The 14,614-nt window shown below is 32.7% G+C and overlaps 1 protein-coding gene and 3 pseudogenes across 1 annotated transcript; 2 read left to right on the top strand and 2 right to left on the bottom strand.

The window, feature by feature from the left end:
* Positions 1–886: 886 nt before the first annotated feature.
* On the top strand, positions 887–1,855 carry LOC113643496 (olfactory receptor 52K1-like). The gene has a single exon (XM_027147778.2). It carries the CDS (start codon positions 887–889, stop codon positions 1,853–1,855), a length of 969 nt encoding a protein of 322 aa, XP_027003579.2.
* A 2,883-nt stretch (positions 1,856–4,738) lies between these two features.
* LOC125145918 lies at positions 4,739–5,812 on the bottom strand (annotated as a pseudogene).
* A 4,922-nt stretch (positions 5,813–10,734) lies between these two features.
* On the bottom strand, positions 10,735–11,435 carry LOC125145945 (annotated as a pseudogene).
* A 393-nt stretch (positions 11,436–11,828) lies between these two features.
* LOC125145946 lies at positions 11,829–12,790 on the top strand (annotated as a pseudogene).
* Positions 12,791–14,614: the final 1,824 nt, after the last annotated feature.

The raw sequence follows: 14,614 nt of genomic DNA on the forward strand, positions 1-14,614 counted from the left end.
CATGTTTTTGGGTGTTGGACATAAATTGGAGAACTCAGAGAAACCCAAGTGTATGTGAAAGATATGCTCAGTACAGACAGTAAAACAAAGCTAGACCTAAGGCTATTAGGCTAGACTCTGGGACCCTGGAGCTATAATCTGGCAGTGCTAATTATATAATTTATACTAGCAATTTTACACAATATTCAAATTTAACCAGCAATAATAGTAAAATATAAAGCAAGTAGTGTATATAAAACTAAACTGATAAGTATACATGATTAAACTATACTACTACTACTACTACTACTACTACTACTAATAATAATAATAATAATAATAATAATAATAATAATAATAATAATAATGCTATTTTCACTTTTTTTCTTTGCTTATTGGTAAGTTACAGTATGACCTCTGTTATGTAAGGAGAAAATGACAAGCTCTGAATTATTCTAGTGTTTTCCCTGAGGATCATATCAGTGAGTTCTATAACTGGTTGGAAATGCTAACATTAATAACCACTAAATAGATGATCCTATTTAGATACTCTAATTAGATACTTGGAAGAATGCTTTGGTATAATTAGTTGAACTGCAAAGCTAATTGTTTCTTTGTTGGTACACACAATTACTAATTATTCCCAATTCACCATTTTACATATTTTTTCGTCTTTATATTTGTGATATTCACTCTGTTGGCAGAGTGGAGTCTGGACCTGGTTTGTAAGTCAGGCTTCTATTATGCATTTAAAATAATTGAGCATTATATTGTGAATGAAATTGAAGTCTACATTTAATTTAGCTTTTTCTAGCTTTAAAATAGAAATATTTCATGTATTTGTGTAATTGTTTTTTAAATTTACAAAGTATTATTTCCTTTTTTCAGGTGTGACAAAGCTATTCAAATGAATTTAAGCTTTAATTCCACCAATGGAACAGTTACATTTGGTGATGGATTTTATCTAGTTGCTTTCAGTTCTTTGGGAAATAAGAACTACCTGATATTGGCACTGGGGATTATATACCTGATCACTCTGCTATGTAATTGTATACTTCTCACTGTAATCTTGATGAACTCCAGTTTACAGAACCCCAAGTTTCTTGCAGTCTGTAACCTTGCTGTAGTTGACATTTCTATAAACAGTGTTATTATTCCACAAATGATTCCTGTGTTTGTATTTAATCTAAATCACATCAGTTTTGAAGCCTGTTTCTCCCAAATGTTTTTCATGCACTTTTTTGGTGACATGGAATCTTTTTCACTGGCTCTTTTGGCTTATGATCGCCTAATTGCTATCTGCTTTCCTTTGCGCTACCCTACTATCAATACTAATGTAAGGATGTTGTTTATTATAACTGGGATTTGGATTCTGGTATTTCTGATTGAACTTTACCCTGTATTTCTAGCCAGTCGTCTGTCCTATTGTAGGACAACTGTGGTGCAAAGCTGTTGCTGTGAGCATGGCCAAGTATACAAGTTAGCTTGTGGAGATATTTCTTATAACAGAAATCTGGCTACTGCCAAGACGTTAGCTTTTTTGCTTGGCCCTCTTACTTTTATCATTTTGTCATACGTCATAGTGGTCGTGGCAGTGTTACAAATTGCATCTAAAAATCAATGCTGGAAGGCCTTCAACACCTGTCTCACTCACATGGTCCTTGTCCTCATTTATTATATGCCAGTGATTTTGGCTTACATACTAGGGAACTTGCGATTAGTGCAATCACTTGATCAGTTCACAGCAGTCCTTACAGTGTCCACTACACTGCCAGCCATGTTAAACCCTATCATATATAGTCTAAAGACTGATGAACTGCAAGAAAAGCTACTGAAATTTTTTAAGCCACAAAAAGTGTCACCGCATTTAATGTAAAAGTGTTAATTATTAATAAAGAGTTTTGAAAGCAGATCAATTTAATTACCTGTAATATTTAATACATGTACCTCTGAGATGTAAAACAAGACAACACAATTACATATTAGCATATTGTATTAATTGTTGGTTAAACGTATTTTTGAGTGCAAATTATGATTTTATTTTTTTTTACATTTATTTATACATTTTAATTGGATATGTGGACTTAATATGAAAATAAATAAGATAGCAATAACTCAGTTTATTTCCTATGTGTATTCGTCTGAACATTCAACCCTCACAATTGTCAGAGGAACAAAAAAAAAAATGTGTAGCTGTTAAAATTACAGCTGATTTTTTTTTTTGTGAGTTAAATGATCTTTTTTTTAACCTTCAGTTTTGTTTTTTGTTTTTAAACTCATGTTTTTCATAATTTTATTTTTAGAGAATAACATGCAACAGAGTAACCTACTATTAATACATAAATAAGAAAATAATACATATTGTAGCTGAATGTAAATGGGTTTTTTTTATTAGATTTATGATGTTTTAGATGATTTGGGTGTATAGAATCTATAGAAATCTATAGAAATCTGTAAATGAATGTACAGTTGTGATGGCAGTTGTTTAATTATTCAGCAACAGATATTTCAGCACACCACAGCTGCACTGTGTATTTAGTTACATCACACCCCCAGAAGACAAGAGAAGCCAGCACAGTATAAGGAGTTAGCATTAACATCTGTTAAAGAACTACAATGAAAGGCATGTACAACATGATAAAACAGCAGCACAGTTACCCTCCTACCATGCCTAATTACCAACTTCACTATTTAATTTATTTTAAATTAAATAGAAATTAATTATATGCACCATACACATTTATATAAGCACTTGTGTCTGTAAAAAGAAAGTACTAATGATAAATACAAATGATAAAAAGTTTATATTTGTGATGACCTGGAAAAAGCCAATAAATTCTGAGGTGCAAGATCAAAATTTTCAAATGTCAAATTAATTCATGGATTCACTGAGAATTACGTTTTACAGAAAACAAACAATCTACTAAAATGGCAATCCCATTTGACTATACTTTCAAAACACACATTCACCATCAATAGACTTTTACCTACAAAAACCTGTTCATATTTACATCTGCTACATAAACGCACATGAACACTAGACCAACCTGACATTACAAGGCTACGTATAGTGTGTTTATCTGGTTTCTCTGATCTTGTTCTCTTCTTGGTTTTTGGATTATTGATTTGGACTTTTGAGGGTTTTGTACATTGTTTGTACTGTTCTTTGCCTGTTCTTTTAATATATCCTTGGCTTACGATTTAGATCTTTTCCTGTATTTCGAAAATAAACTCTTACTGCCATTGTATCTGTTTTTGCCCACCTTGCATGACAACAAAAATCAGGAACCTTTCTTTTTCCTGCCTATAAAAATGTACCTTAAGCAAAACATTAAAATATTTGTCAAACATATGTAGAAATTGTACTAATTTTCAAAACCCTAAGCTTTCGGAAAAGCACAGTTATTGGATGTTAAAATGTATGGGGGGAGGGGGAATTCTCCTATTAAAAACAAATGAAATATATTTTAATGTTTTAAGACAACCCTTCAGATTTATTCCATGAACAGCAAAAATAATACATGCATACAATAAATAAAGTAAAAATAGATAATTTACATTCATTTTTGTTGTTGCTATTATTTTTAGTTGTATGGTAAAGGCCTCCGACAAATTAAGTTATTTTTATAAATGGCTTTATCTTGGGTAGTAATGGAAAAAGTGGAATTGCCACAAGATGGCAGCAATAGACCAAAAGTAAAATTCTTGCACACTCTCTTGCATGCTCTTGTATATGCATTTTCCAAACAGAACATGTTTGTTGAACATCCCTTTCCAGATTTAGTCTCTGCTTTGTTGTTATAATCCCCCCTCCACGCTGCTGAGGAGACTTCCACTAGATTTTGGAACATGGCTGTGGGGAGAACATTCAGCCATAAGGGCATTAGTGAGTCATCCCAATGGTGTTTACTGGGGTCAAGGTCAGGGTACTGTGAAGACTCCTCAAGTTCACCCATTCCAACCCACACGTCATTGTTATGTTCGATCATCTTGGGACTAGGTCACCTACTGTAGTTCCAGTGAAAGGGAAATTTTGACCCCACAGCATTTCTTCACAATTGTACAAATATGTGGTTCCAACTTTTTGCCTATAGTTTAAGAAAAACTCACATGTAGGTGTAAAGATCAGATGTCCACAAATCTTTGCAATAGTGTACATGCATGTGTATCCTGTACATTAGGATCTATTTAATACAATTAAGAGCACATACAAATTAACATTAAATGTTAAATACATTAAAATGCCCATGCACCAGCAAAAAATGCCACCACCACCACCACCACCAGAATCAGAAAGTTATCAAAATATCATAAAAAATAATTCTCACAATGAAGACATGAATCATTGCTTAAATAATGTTACAAGTGCCAACTGAACGTCTTGATGTCTGCCTACAAATAAATAAATAAATAAATAAATAAAATACAAACAAACAAATAGCTAAATAATTAAAGGTTTTTATTTTGTAGTAAATATAATTGAGATACATGGATAAAAATAAAGCACTTACACTAATAATTAGCATATTTTTAAGATATCTTAGAAGCAGGAATGTGAGTGAAAAATTGGAGGTCTGGTATTAATTCTACAGCAAATTCATGTAATTTCTGTGAAACGATTATAAATGAAAAGTATTTTCTCAAAACTGGAGTTCATACAAATACATAGTTTTCTAACTACAATGTTCTTAATTAACTTAAGGTTTTCATTTCAAACAAATTGAGCCCACATCTCAGTCATTTACATATCAGATACAAATCACTTTGTTATAGTGTGCACGTGGGGAATTATATTGGTTTTCTTTTTAAGCATTTTCACTATAAAGACTCGGAAATCCTTTGTGTTCAAGACATATATGATGGGATTTAACATGGGTGGAATAGTCCTTGATAGTGAAGTATTGATTATCCTAGCATTTGGATGGATAGAGAAAGTTACTGCAGCAAGGTATGTGCTCAATATAGGTAAGAAAAATACTCCTACTATCAACAGATGAGAGACACAAGTTTTGAGTGCTTTAAGACGACTCTCCCATGTTGTAATCTTAGTCAAAGCCAACAGGATGCCTATGTATGATAAAACTATGGCAATCAGTGGTGCATAGAGGTATACTGCAGTACAAAATTTTGCCATGAAGGAATTTATACTGTTGTCATTACATGCAATTGTATAAATTGGCCCATGGTCACAAAAAAAACTCTTTACCTCATTTGATTTACAGAATGAAAGTCGTGTAACCAAAACCACAGTTGTGCCAATTAAAATAAAATTAAATATCCATATTGCTGTTAAAGTCACAAACATGAAGGAGTTATTTACAATAGCATGGTATCTCAGAGGTAAGCAAATAGCAATAAAGCGATCATAAGCCAAGGCAACAAGAGTTAAAGACTGTCCACCAAAGAAGAAAAAAGTAAAAAACATGTTAGTTAAACAAGCATCATAGGATATGTACTGTGAGTCAAAAAGGAAAGTCTTCATAAGGTTAGGAATAAGTGCATTTGTTTCACCAAAATCTGACAGAGCTAAATTAAAGATCCCCATGTATTTCGGAATATGCAGACTTCGATCAACTAATATCATACATAGAACAATTAAGTTTCCACATAGTGAAACAATATAGACAAAAAATAAAAAAACATAATAGTATTGGCTTAATGGTAGCCCAGAAAATCCACTGATGAAAAAATATTCTGGACGCACAAATGATGTATTTTGTAGTAAACTGAAGTTCAAAGCACTCATGATGACGGAGATATTGTTCGCATCATCTCTAACCTAAAACTACAGACATAAGAAAGTAAACCAAAAATAAGCACACAGTTTCATCATAAATTAGATTTAAAGTGTACAGTGCATATCAATAGAGCGGTAGCTATAAAAATGATATAATTAGTCATTACAATTATTATATTATAATTGCGCCTTTTTTTGCTTTACTTTGCACATTGTTTTAATGTTGTTTGAACTTGTGTACATGCAATATATGTAGACATGGTGGACCTTAATTTTCACGTGATTTCTCAGACAGTGATGTAAATATAACCCTTATGGTATAATTTCTCTTTTGGGAATCAAAACCTGGCAACATGCCATATATGCAAATTTATTTTCTACAATACAGGAATTGCAAACATGTAAGCACTGAAAAAACTGACATATTAGCAAGTGAAAAGATCTTTAATGAAGGATAGGTTACTCAATATATCAAGATAATTATATTACAAACATAAAACATTTAAGAACATTTTTGTACATATATTTATCTAATATTATTAGTTAATAATTAGTAATTATAATTAACAAATATAATAATAATTCATTCCATTATTATTATTATTATTATTATTATTATTATTATTATTATTATTAGTGAGGTGTCAGTAAAGTAAGATCTGAAAAAGTTATAAGATCTGAAGCTTTTACATGAAATCTAACACAAACACAAAAGGGAAAAAAAAACAACACATGGCCCTGTGTGAAAAAAAGTGTTTCCTCACACTGTTAAAACTAAACTGTGGTTTATCACACCCGAGTCCAATTTCTCTAGCCACATCCAGGCCTGATTACTGCCACACCTTTTCACAATCAAGAAATCACTTAAATAAGACCTGACACAAAGTGAAGTAGACTAAAAGATCCTCAAAAGCTACACATCATGCCGAGATCCAAAGAAATGAGAATGAAAGTAATTGAGATCTATCAGTCTGGAAAAGGTTATAAATGTCCATTTCTAAAGCTTTGGGACTCCAGCGAACCACAGTGAGAGCCGTTATTCACAAATGGCGAAAACATGAAACAGTTGTAGCGTTGTACCAGTCATTTTAGATTTCATGTCCCAGGCACCCTAAATTTCAACATCTACCCCTCAATTAACCGATGAGCAACCCAGTTTTACACCCACACCTGGCTCCCGAATGTCTGGAGTCTCCACAAAGACCAGATAACCCCATGCGGCTCATTGGGGCCAGCAAACAGAACACACACACACACACACACACACACACACACACACACACACACACACACACACACAACGAGACATTCCGTTTACTAATAAAACCCAAGATAAGGTACTCTAAGGTTCTCATTCTTATAACCCTTTTTGTAATGTGTTTCTTCTTTTAAGGCTTGCCTGACTTAAAATTATTTGCTCCTTAATTTCCTGACAAGGGTGTATTTTATTCATGTGTCAGAAAACAACGTTGCATTTTAAAATCCGTTATACTCTATCATCATATCTTACTGATCATGGCATGTTAATGTATACCTGTTCTAATGCCGTATGACCCTTTAAGGTCTGATGTCAGAATGTATACGAAGCAATTGTTTTCTTTTTACTTCCCTAATGAAAGTGCATCTTGTTCATGTTTCATTTTTGTTTTCTTTGCCTTTATCTTTGCCTTGATTAATGATCTATGTATGTAATGTACCGCTGCCTTCATACCGTCATTACCCTTCATGTTTAGTATCCAAATGACCACAAAATTATCGGTTACTCATTTTTCAAGCACTGGTGTATTTTATTTGAGCACGAAAGGCGCCATACCATCTTAATACACCCTGGATCAAACTTTAAAGTCATCTAAAAGTTTGATAGCTAAACCACGCCCACAGACACTTGAAACAAAGGGAGTTTTTCCCTTCAAAATACTGACCGAAGTATTTGTCATCTTCCCAAAGATGGGTGGAGTTTGTGACCTTTAAATTGTCACAAACACCACTAATCCGTGGTCAGACTTTCTGAACAGCTTCAAGACGACTCCATCTTCCTTCAACGAAGTTCCAGCAAGCTTCACTTCCAAGAACGACAACTGCTCTGATCTTCAGGAGAACTTGGAAGAACGTCTGACCCCACCCTAACTGACTTTTCAGAGATTTCTCTGTTGCATCCGGACTCTTGTGCAGTAAGCCAATGCAAGTAACCGTTTCCTCTACCAACCAATTTAGATGCGTAATTTTAAGTAGGAATCTTTCATTGAATCTTAAGGTGAATTTAAGTTTCTGTGACGATTTCCCAGTTAGGGTGTGATTTAATCTTGAAGTCTAAGCTTGCCATTCCTTTCCTTCCTTTTTCTAGTTTCTTCTTTCCAGTCTCTTCCTCCCTTTCCCCAATTTTAATTTCTTTTGTTTTATTTTATTTTCATTTCCGTTTTCCCTATTTCTTTTGTTTGTTTGTGTAGTTAGTTTTATGTTGTGTTTGTCTCATTCATTAAATGTCATAATTTTGAGCCACAGGTGATTTGTCTCTGAGTATCGCTCACAAATTAAGGTACCTGCAACATCTGGTCTGAACTACATGCTCTATTAAGTTAATTTCATTTAAATTACGGTATACAGTAAAAGAAGAGCGAATCTTTCTTGGCCGGGAAGATACCGCCTTCATAGAATTAATAAAGGTTACACGGCCTGTTCGCCGGACGAACAGACCAAATAAGCGTAACGTTAATTCCAGTACCGTTAATTTCAACTTAGGTTAAAATATTTGGAAGTCACTATAACACGTTTTAGTTGCTTATAAATATTTACCTTGCTTCGCGAGCCAAAAACGCTACACAGTGGTTCCCAGGAGTTCCCAGGAGCAACAAAACAAAATTACACCAAGAGCGCAGCGCCATGGAGCTAATAAAGGGGAGTAATAGCTTGCAATCATCTCTTTAACTTTAGGCATACAGTACATGTTTATCTTGGCCCACAATGGCTGAACAGTTAGCAGTGGCCGAATGAGAACAAGCAGCAGAATGAGGATTATTTCATGACCATGACACTTAAGTGTGGAGGTCTCTGAAAAATGGGAACTGAATTTAGGAAGCGTCATAAAGCTTAGAGTAGACAATGCTAACCTTTTCATGAGAGCAGTCTAAGATAAGCTTAGCAACAGCATGTGCAAACATCTCCAGGAGCACTTCAAACACCACAGAATGTGATAGAAATTTGACTGCTGCTTGCTCCTCATTCATTTCGGAGTTTGTCATCATTCAGAAAAACCTATCAAGATAAATCGCGCCATCCGGATAGAGTGAATTTGATTGTGGTTGGATGATAAGTATAAACATTTACCATTCTGACACCCTATTGGTTTGTATGCGATCTATCTCACCTGCACATGACACAAATCACGTGACACTTCAGTTACCGCAACGCTGGCCATAGCAGACGGAGCCAAGTACGAAGATGTCCGTGGCAGAGGCTCAAAACTCAACGTCTCAACAACCAAGCACCAGAACCAGCGAGGAAGTTGGTAGCCAGAAAGACCAAACAACCCAACCCTTATACATTCCTGGCCGTACCTGGGGGAATTTTTTTGAAATGGTTGTATAAAAAAAATAAGTCATTAATTTAAATACTGGTAATTTTCAGTCATGCCAGCCGCTACTTGTGGTCCTAAAACAGTTTTAAAGGGATAGTTCACCCAAAAAGAAAACTTCTGTCATCATTTTCTCATGCTCATGTTGGTTTAAATCTGTATGAATTTATTTATTCTGATGAACTTCTTTTCCTCCTTGAAGAAGACCAGCCCTCTTGAAACAAGTCAGAAACCGGCACGCTTTAAACTTGGAAATTAACTGTAAAGACAATAATATAAAAAGAATAAGTAAAAAATAAAAATATACAAGAACTGCCCAGCATTACTCTTGGTGGTTGATGAAACCCCATGATTTATGCATCATGGTTTAATTATTCCACTAAGATCCCATACAATACAATAAGTAGCCAGACCTCCAACCTCATAATTATGTTCAATAGGCAAGAAGTCCTTTGTAATAAAATGTATACAGAATAAAGAAACTGATTACATGATTTTACCAGATTTGCTTAACAATGTCTTCACCATGATCATGCCCTCTTCTAAGGCTTACAGGAAACATTGCGTGTAGTGTAAAATATATAATATTCATTACTGTTTTATAACATGATTTACTCTTTCTATTTTTCTCCAACGTAATGGACAAGTTGTTTTTAACACAGATTACTTTTAAAAGTCCTTCAGTTAATACTAAAAAAAACACTGAGTAAATTCATTTATGAAAGAGATGGGATCATAAATAGATGGGATCTTGATAATGTGTCAACAAAGTGCATAGTTTAAATATTGCCAGCAAATGTGTTGTGACCTACCAGGTATCAAGTAGCATTCTAATGTTTATATATTGAAATAAAAGCGCAAATGCCTAGTGAGTTTACAGATATATTGTGTGATATATATATATATATATATATATATATATATATATATATATATATATATATATATATATAGTGATATTAATATATACTATTATATATTATATATATTATCTCATATATAATATATACTATTATATATATAAAATCTCATTTATAGTATATTATCTTTGATAACACTGTTTGGTAATATGGTAATTTGGTGATGTGGAATGTAATTTTTCTGCCAAAGGGCCTGAGTTAATAGTGAGAATAAATTGTTTAGAGGTAGGTAAAGATGAAAAAGAGAGAGAGAGAGAGAGAGAGAGAGAGAGAGAGAGAGAGAGAGAGAGAGAGTAGACCCCTGCATTATATGGTCCTGTGATATCACTTTTCTAATGCCTGTACCTGAGGAACTGTGATGTTTTTCTTTTTAAGAATCTTCATTATAAATTCCCTGAATTCCTTTGTGTTCAGGACATAAATGATGGGATTTAACATGGGTGGAATTGTTGCTGATAGTGAAGTATTGATTATCCAAAACTATGGCAGTCAATGGTGCATAGAGGTAAATTGCAATACAAATGTTTTTATCCAAAAACGAAATTTATCCAGGTGTCATTACAAGCAATTTTATAAATTGGCCCATGGTAACAAAAAAAACTCTTTACCTCATTTGATTTACAGAATGAAAGTCGTGCAACTAAATCCACAGTTGTGCCAATTACAAGAAAATTAAATAACCATATTGCTGTTAAAGTCACAAACATGGAGTTATTTACAATAGCATGGTATCTCAGGGGTAAACAAATAGCTATAAAGCGGTCATATGCCATGGCAGCAAGAGTTAAAGACTGTCCACCAAAGAAGAAAAAAATAAAAAACATGTTAGCTAAATAAACATCATAGGATATGTACTGTGAATCAAAAATGAAAGTCTTCACAAGGTTTTATATATATATATATATATATATATATATATATATATATATATATATATATATATATATATATATATATAAATTACAAAATAAATTACAAAATAAGTGCATTTGTTTCACCAAAATCTGACAGAGCTAAATTAAAAAATCCCGATGTATTTAGGAATATGCAGACTTCGATTACTTAATATCATGTATAGGACAAAGGAGTTCCCACACACTGAGACAATGTAGACAAAAAATTAAAAAACGAAGTAATATTTGCTGTAAGGTATTCCAGAAAATCCACTGATGAAAAAGTACTCTGGGTGCACAAATGATAAATTTTGTAGTAAACTGGAGTTCACAATGTTACAAGTGGCAATTGAAAGCCTTGATGTCCACCTACAAATAAATAAAATACAAATAAATTAAAAATAGATAAATAAATAAATAAATAAATAAATAAATAAATAAATAAATACCTATTTATTTATTTATTTATTTATTTATTTAAGTTGTAGTAAATATAATTGATACATGGATTAAAATAAAGCACTTACAGTAATAATTAGCATATTTTTAAGATCCTTTAGAAGCAGGATTGTGAGTGAAAAATTGGAGGTCTGGAGAATATAATTGAACTCTACATTTAATTTAGCTTTTTCTAGCTTTAAAATAGAAATATTTCACGTATTTGTGTAATTTTTATTTAAATTTACAAAGTATTATTTCCTTTTTTCAGGTGTGACAAAGCTATTCAAATGAATTTAAGCCTTAATTCCACCAATGGAACAGTTACATTTTGTGATGGATTTTATCTAGTTGCTTTCAGTTCTTTGGGAAATAAGAACTACCTGATATTGGTACTGGGGATTATATACCTGATCACTCTGCTATGTAATTGTATACTTCTCATTGTAATCTTGATGAACTCCAGTTTACAGAACCCCAAGTTTCTTGCAGTCTGTAACCTTGCTGTAGTTGACATTTCTATAAACAGTGTTATTATTCCACAAATGATTCCTGTGTTTGTATTTAATCTAAATCACATCGGTTTTGAAGCCTGTTTCTCCCAAATGTTTTTCATGCACTTTTTTGGTGACATGGAATCCTTTTCACTGGCTCTATTGGCTTATGATCGCCTAATTGCTATCTGCTTTCCTTTGCGCTACCCTACTATCAATACTAATGTAAGGATGTTGTTTATTAATACTGGGATTTGGATTCTGGTATTTCTGATTGAACTTTATCCGGTAGTTTTAGCCAGTCGTCTGTCCTATTGTAGGACAACTGTGGTGCAAAGCTGTTGCTGTGAGCATGGCCAAGTATACAAGTTAGCTTGTGGAGATATTTCTTATAACAGAAATCTGGCTACTGCCAAGACGTTAGCTTTTTTACTTGGCCCTCTTACTTTTATCATTTTGTCATAGTGGTCGTGGCAGTGTTACGAATTGCATCTAAAAATCAATGCTGGAAGGCCTTCAACACCTGTCTCACTCACATGGTCCTTGTCCTCATTTATTATATGCCAGTGATTTTGGCTTACATACTAGGGAACTTGCGATTAGTGCAATCACTTGATCAGTTCACAGCAGTCCTTACAGTGTCCACTACACTGCCAGCCATGTTAAACCCTATCATATATAGTCTAAAGACTGAAGAACTGCAAGAAAAGTTACTGAAATTTTTTAAGCCACAAAAAGTGTCACCACATTTAATGTAAAAGTGTTAATTATTAATAAAGAGTTTTGAAAGCAGATCAATTTAATTACCTGTAATATTTAATACATCTAGTACCTCTGAGATGTAAAACAAGACAACACAATTACATATTAGCGTATTGTATTAATTGTTGGTTAAACGTATTTTTGAGTGCAAATTATATATATATATATATATATATATATATTTTTTATATTTATTTATATATTTTAATTGGATATGCGTACTTAATATGAACACAAATAAAATAGCAATAACTCTGTTTATTTCCTATATGTATTTTTCTGAACATTCAACCCTTACAATTATCAGAGGAACAAAAGCAAAAAAATAAATAAAATGTGTAGCTGTTAAATTTACAGCTTAAATGTTTATTTTTTGTGAGTTAATTGACCTTTTTTTAACCTTCGGTTTTGTTTTTTGTTTTTAAACTCATGTTTTTATCATTTTTTTAGAGAATAACATTCAGAGTAACCTACTATTAGAAAATAATAGATAGCTGAATGTAATTCAATGTTTATTAGATTTATGATGTTTTAGATGATTTAGGTGTATAGAATCTATTTCTGTAAATGAATGTACAGTTGTGATGTCAGTTGTTTAATTATTCAGCAACAGATAATTCAGCACTCCACAGCTGCACTGTGTATTTAGTTACATCACACCCCCAGAAGACAAGAGAAGCCAGTACAGTATAAGGAGTTAGCATTAACATCTGTTAAAGCACTACAATGAAAGGCATGTACAACATGATAAAACAGCAGCACAGTTACCCTCCTACCATGCCTAATTACCAACTTCACTATATCATTTATTTTAAAAGGTAATCAAATAGAAATTAATTATATGCACCATACACATTTATATAAGCAATTGTGTCTGTAAAAAAGAAAGCACTAATGATAAATACAAATGATAAAAAGTTTATTTTATATTTGTGATGACCTGGAAAAAGCCAATAAATTCTGAGGTGTAAGATCAAAATTTTCAAATGTCAAATTAATTCATGGATTCACTGAGAATTACGTTTTACAGAAGACACACAATCTAAATCTAAACAATCTAAAATGGCAATCCCAGACTATACTTTTCAAAACACAGATTCACCATCAATAGACATTTACCTCCAAAAACCTGTTCATATTTACATCTGCTACATAAACGCACATGAACACTAGACCAACCTGACAAGGCTATGTATACAGTAGTGTGTTTATCTGGTTTCTCTGATCTTTTTGGATTATTGATTTGGACTTTTGAGGGTTTTGTACATTGTTTGTACTGTTCTTTGCCTGTTCTTTGAATATAACCTTGACTTACGATTTAGATCTTTTCCTGTATTTCGAAAATAAACTCCTACTGCCATAGTATCTGTTTTTGCCCACTTTGCATGACAACAAAAATCAGGACCCTTTCTTTTTCCTGCCTATAAAAATGTACTTTAAGCAAAACATTAAAATATTTGTCAAAAATATGTAGAAATTGTACTAATTTTCAAAACCCTAAGCTTTCTGAAAAGCACAGTTATTGGATGTTAAAATGTTGTATACAGGGGGGGAAATTCTCCTATTAAAAACAAATGAAATATATTTTAATGTTTTAAGACAACCCTTCAGATTTATTCCATGAACAGCAAAATTAATACATGCATACAATAAATAAAGTAGAAATAGATCATTTACATTTATTTTTGTTGTTGCTATTATTTTTAGTTGTATGGTAAAGGCCTCCGACAAATTAAGTTATTTTTATAATTGGCTTTATCTTGGGTAGTAATGGAAAAAGTGGAATTGCCACAAGATGGCAGCAATAGACCAAAAGTAAA

This window comes from Tachysurus fulvidraco, chromosome 11 (assembly GCF_022655615.1).
Source record: "Tachysurus fulvidraco isolate hzauxx_2018 chromosome 11, HZAU_PFXX_2.0, whole genome shotgun sequence".
In the NCBI taxonomy this organism is placed as follows: Eukaryota; Metazoa; Chordata; class Actinopteri; order Siluriformes; family Bagridae; genus Tachysurus; species Tachysurus fulvidraco.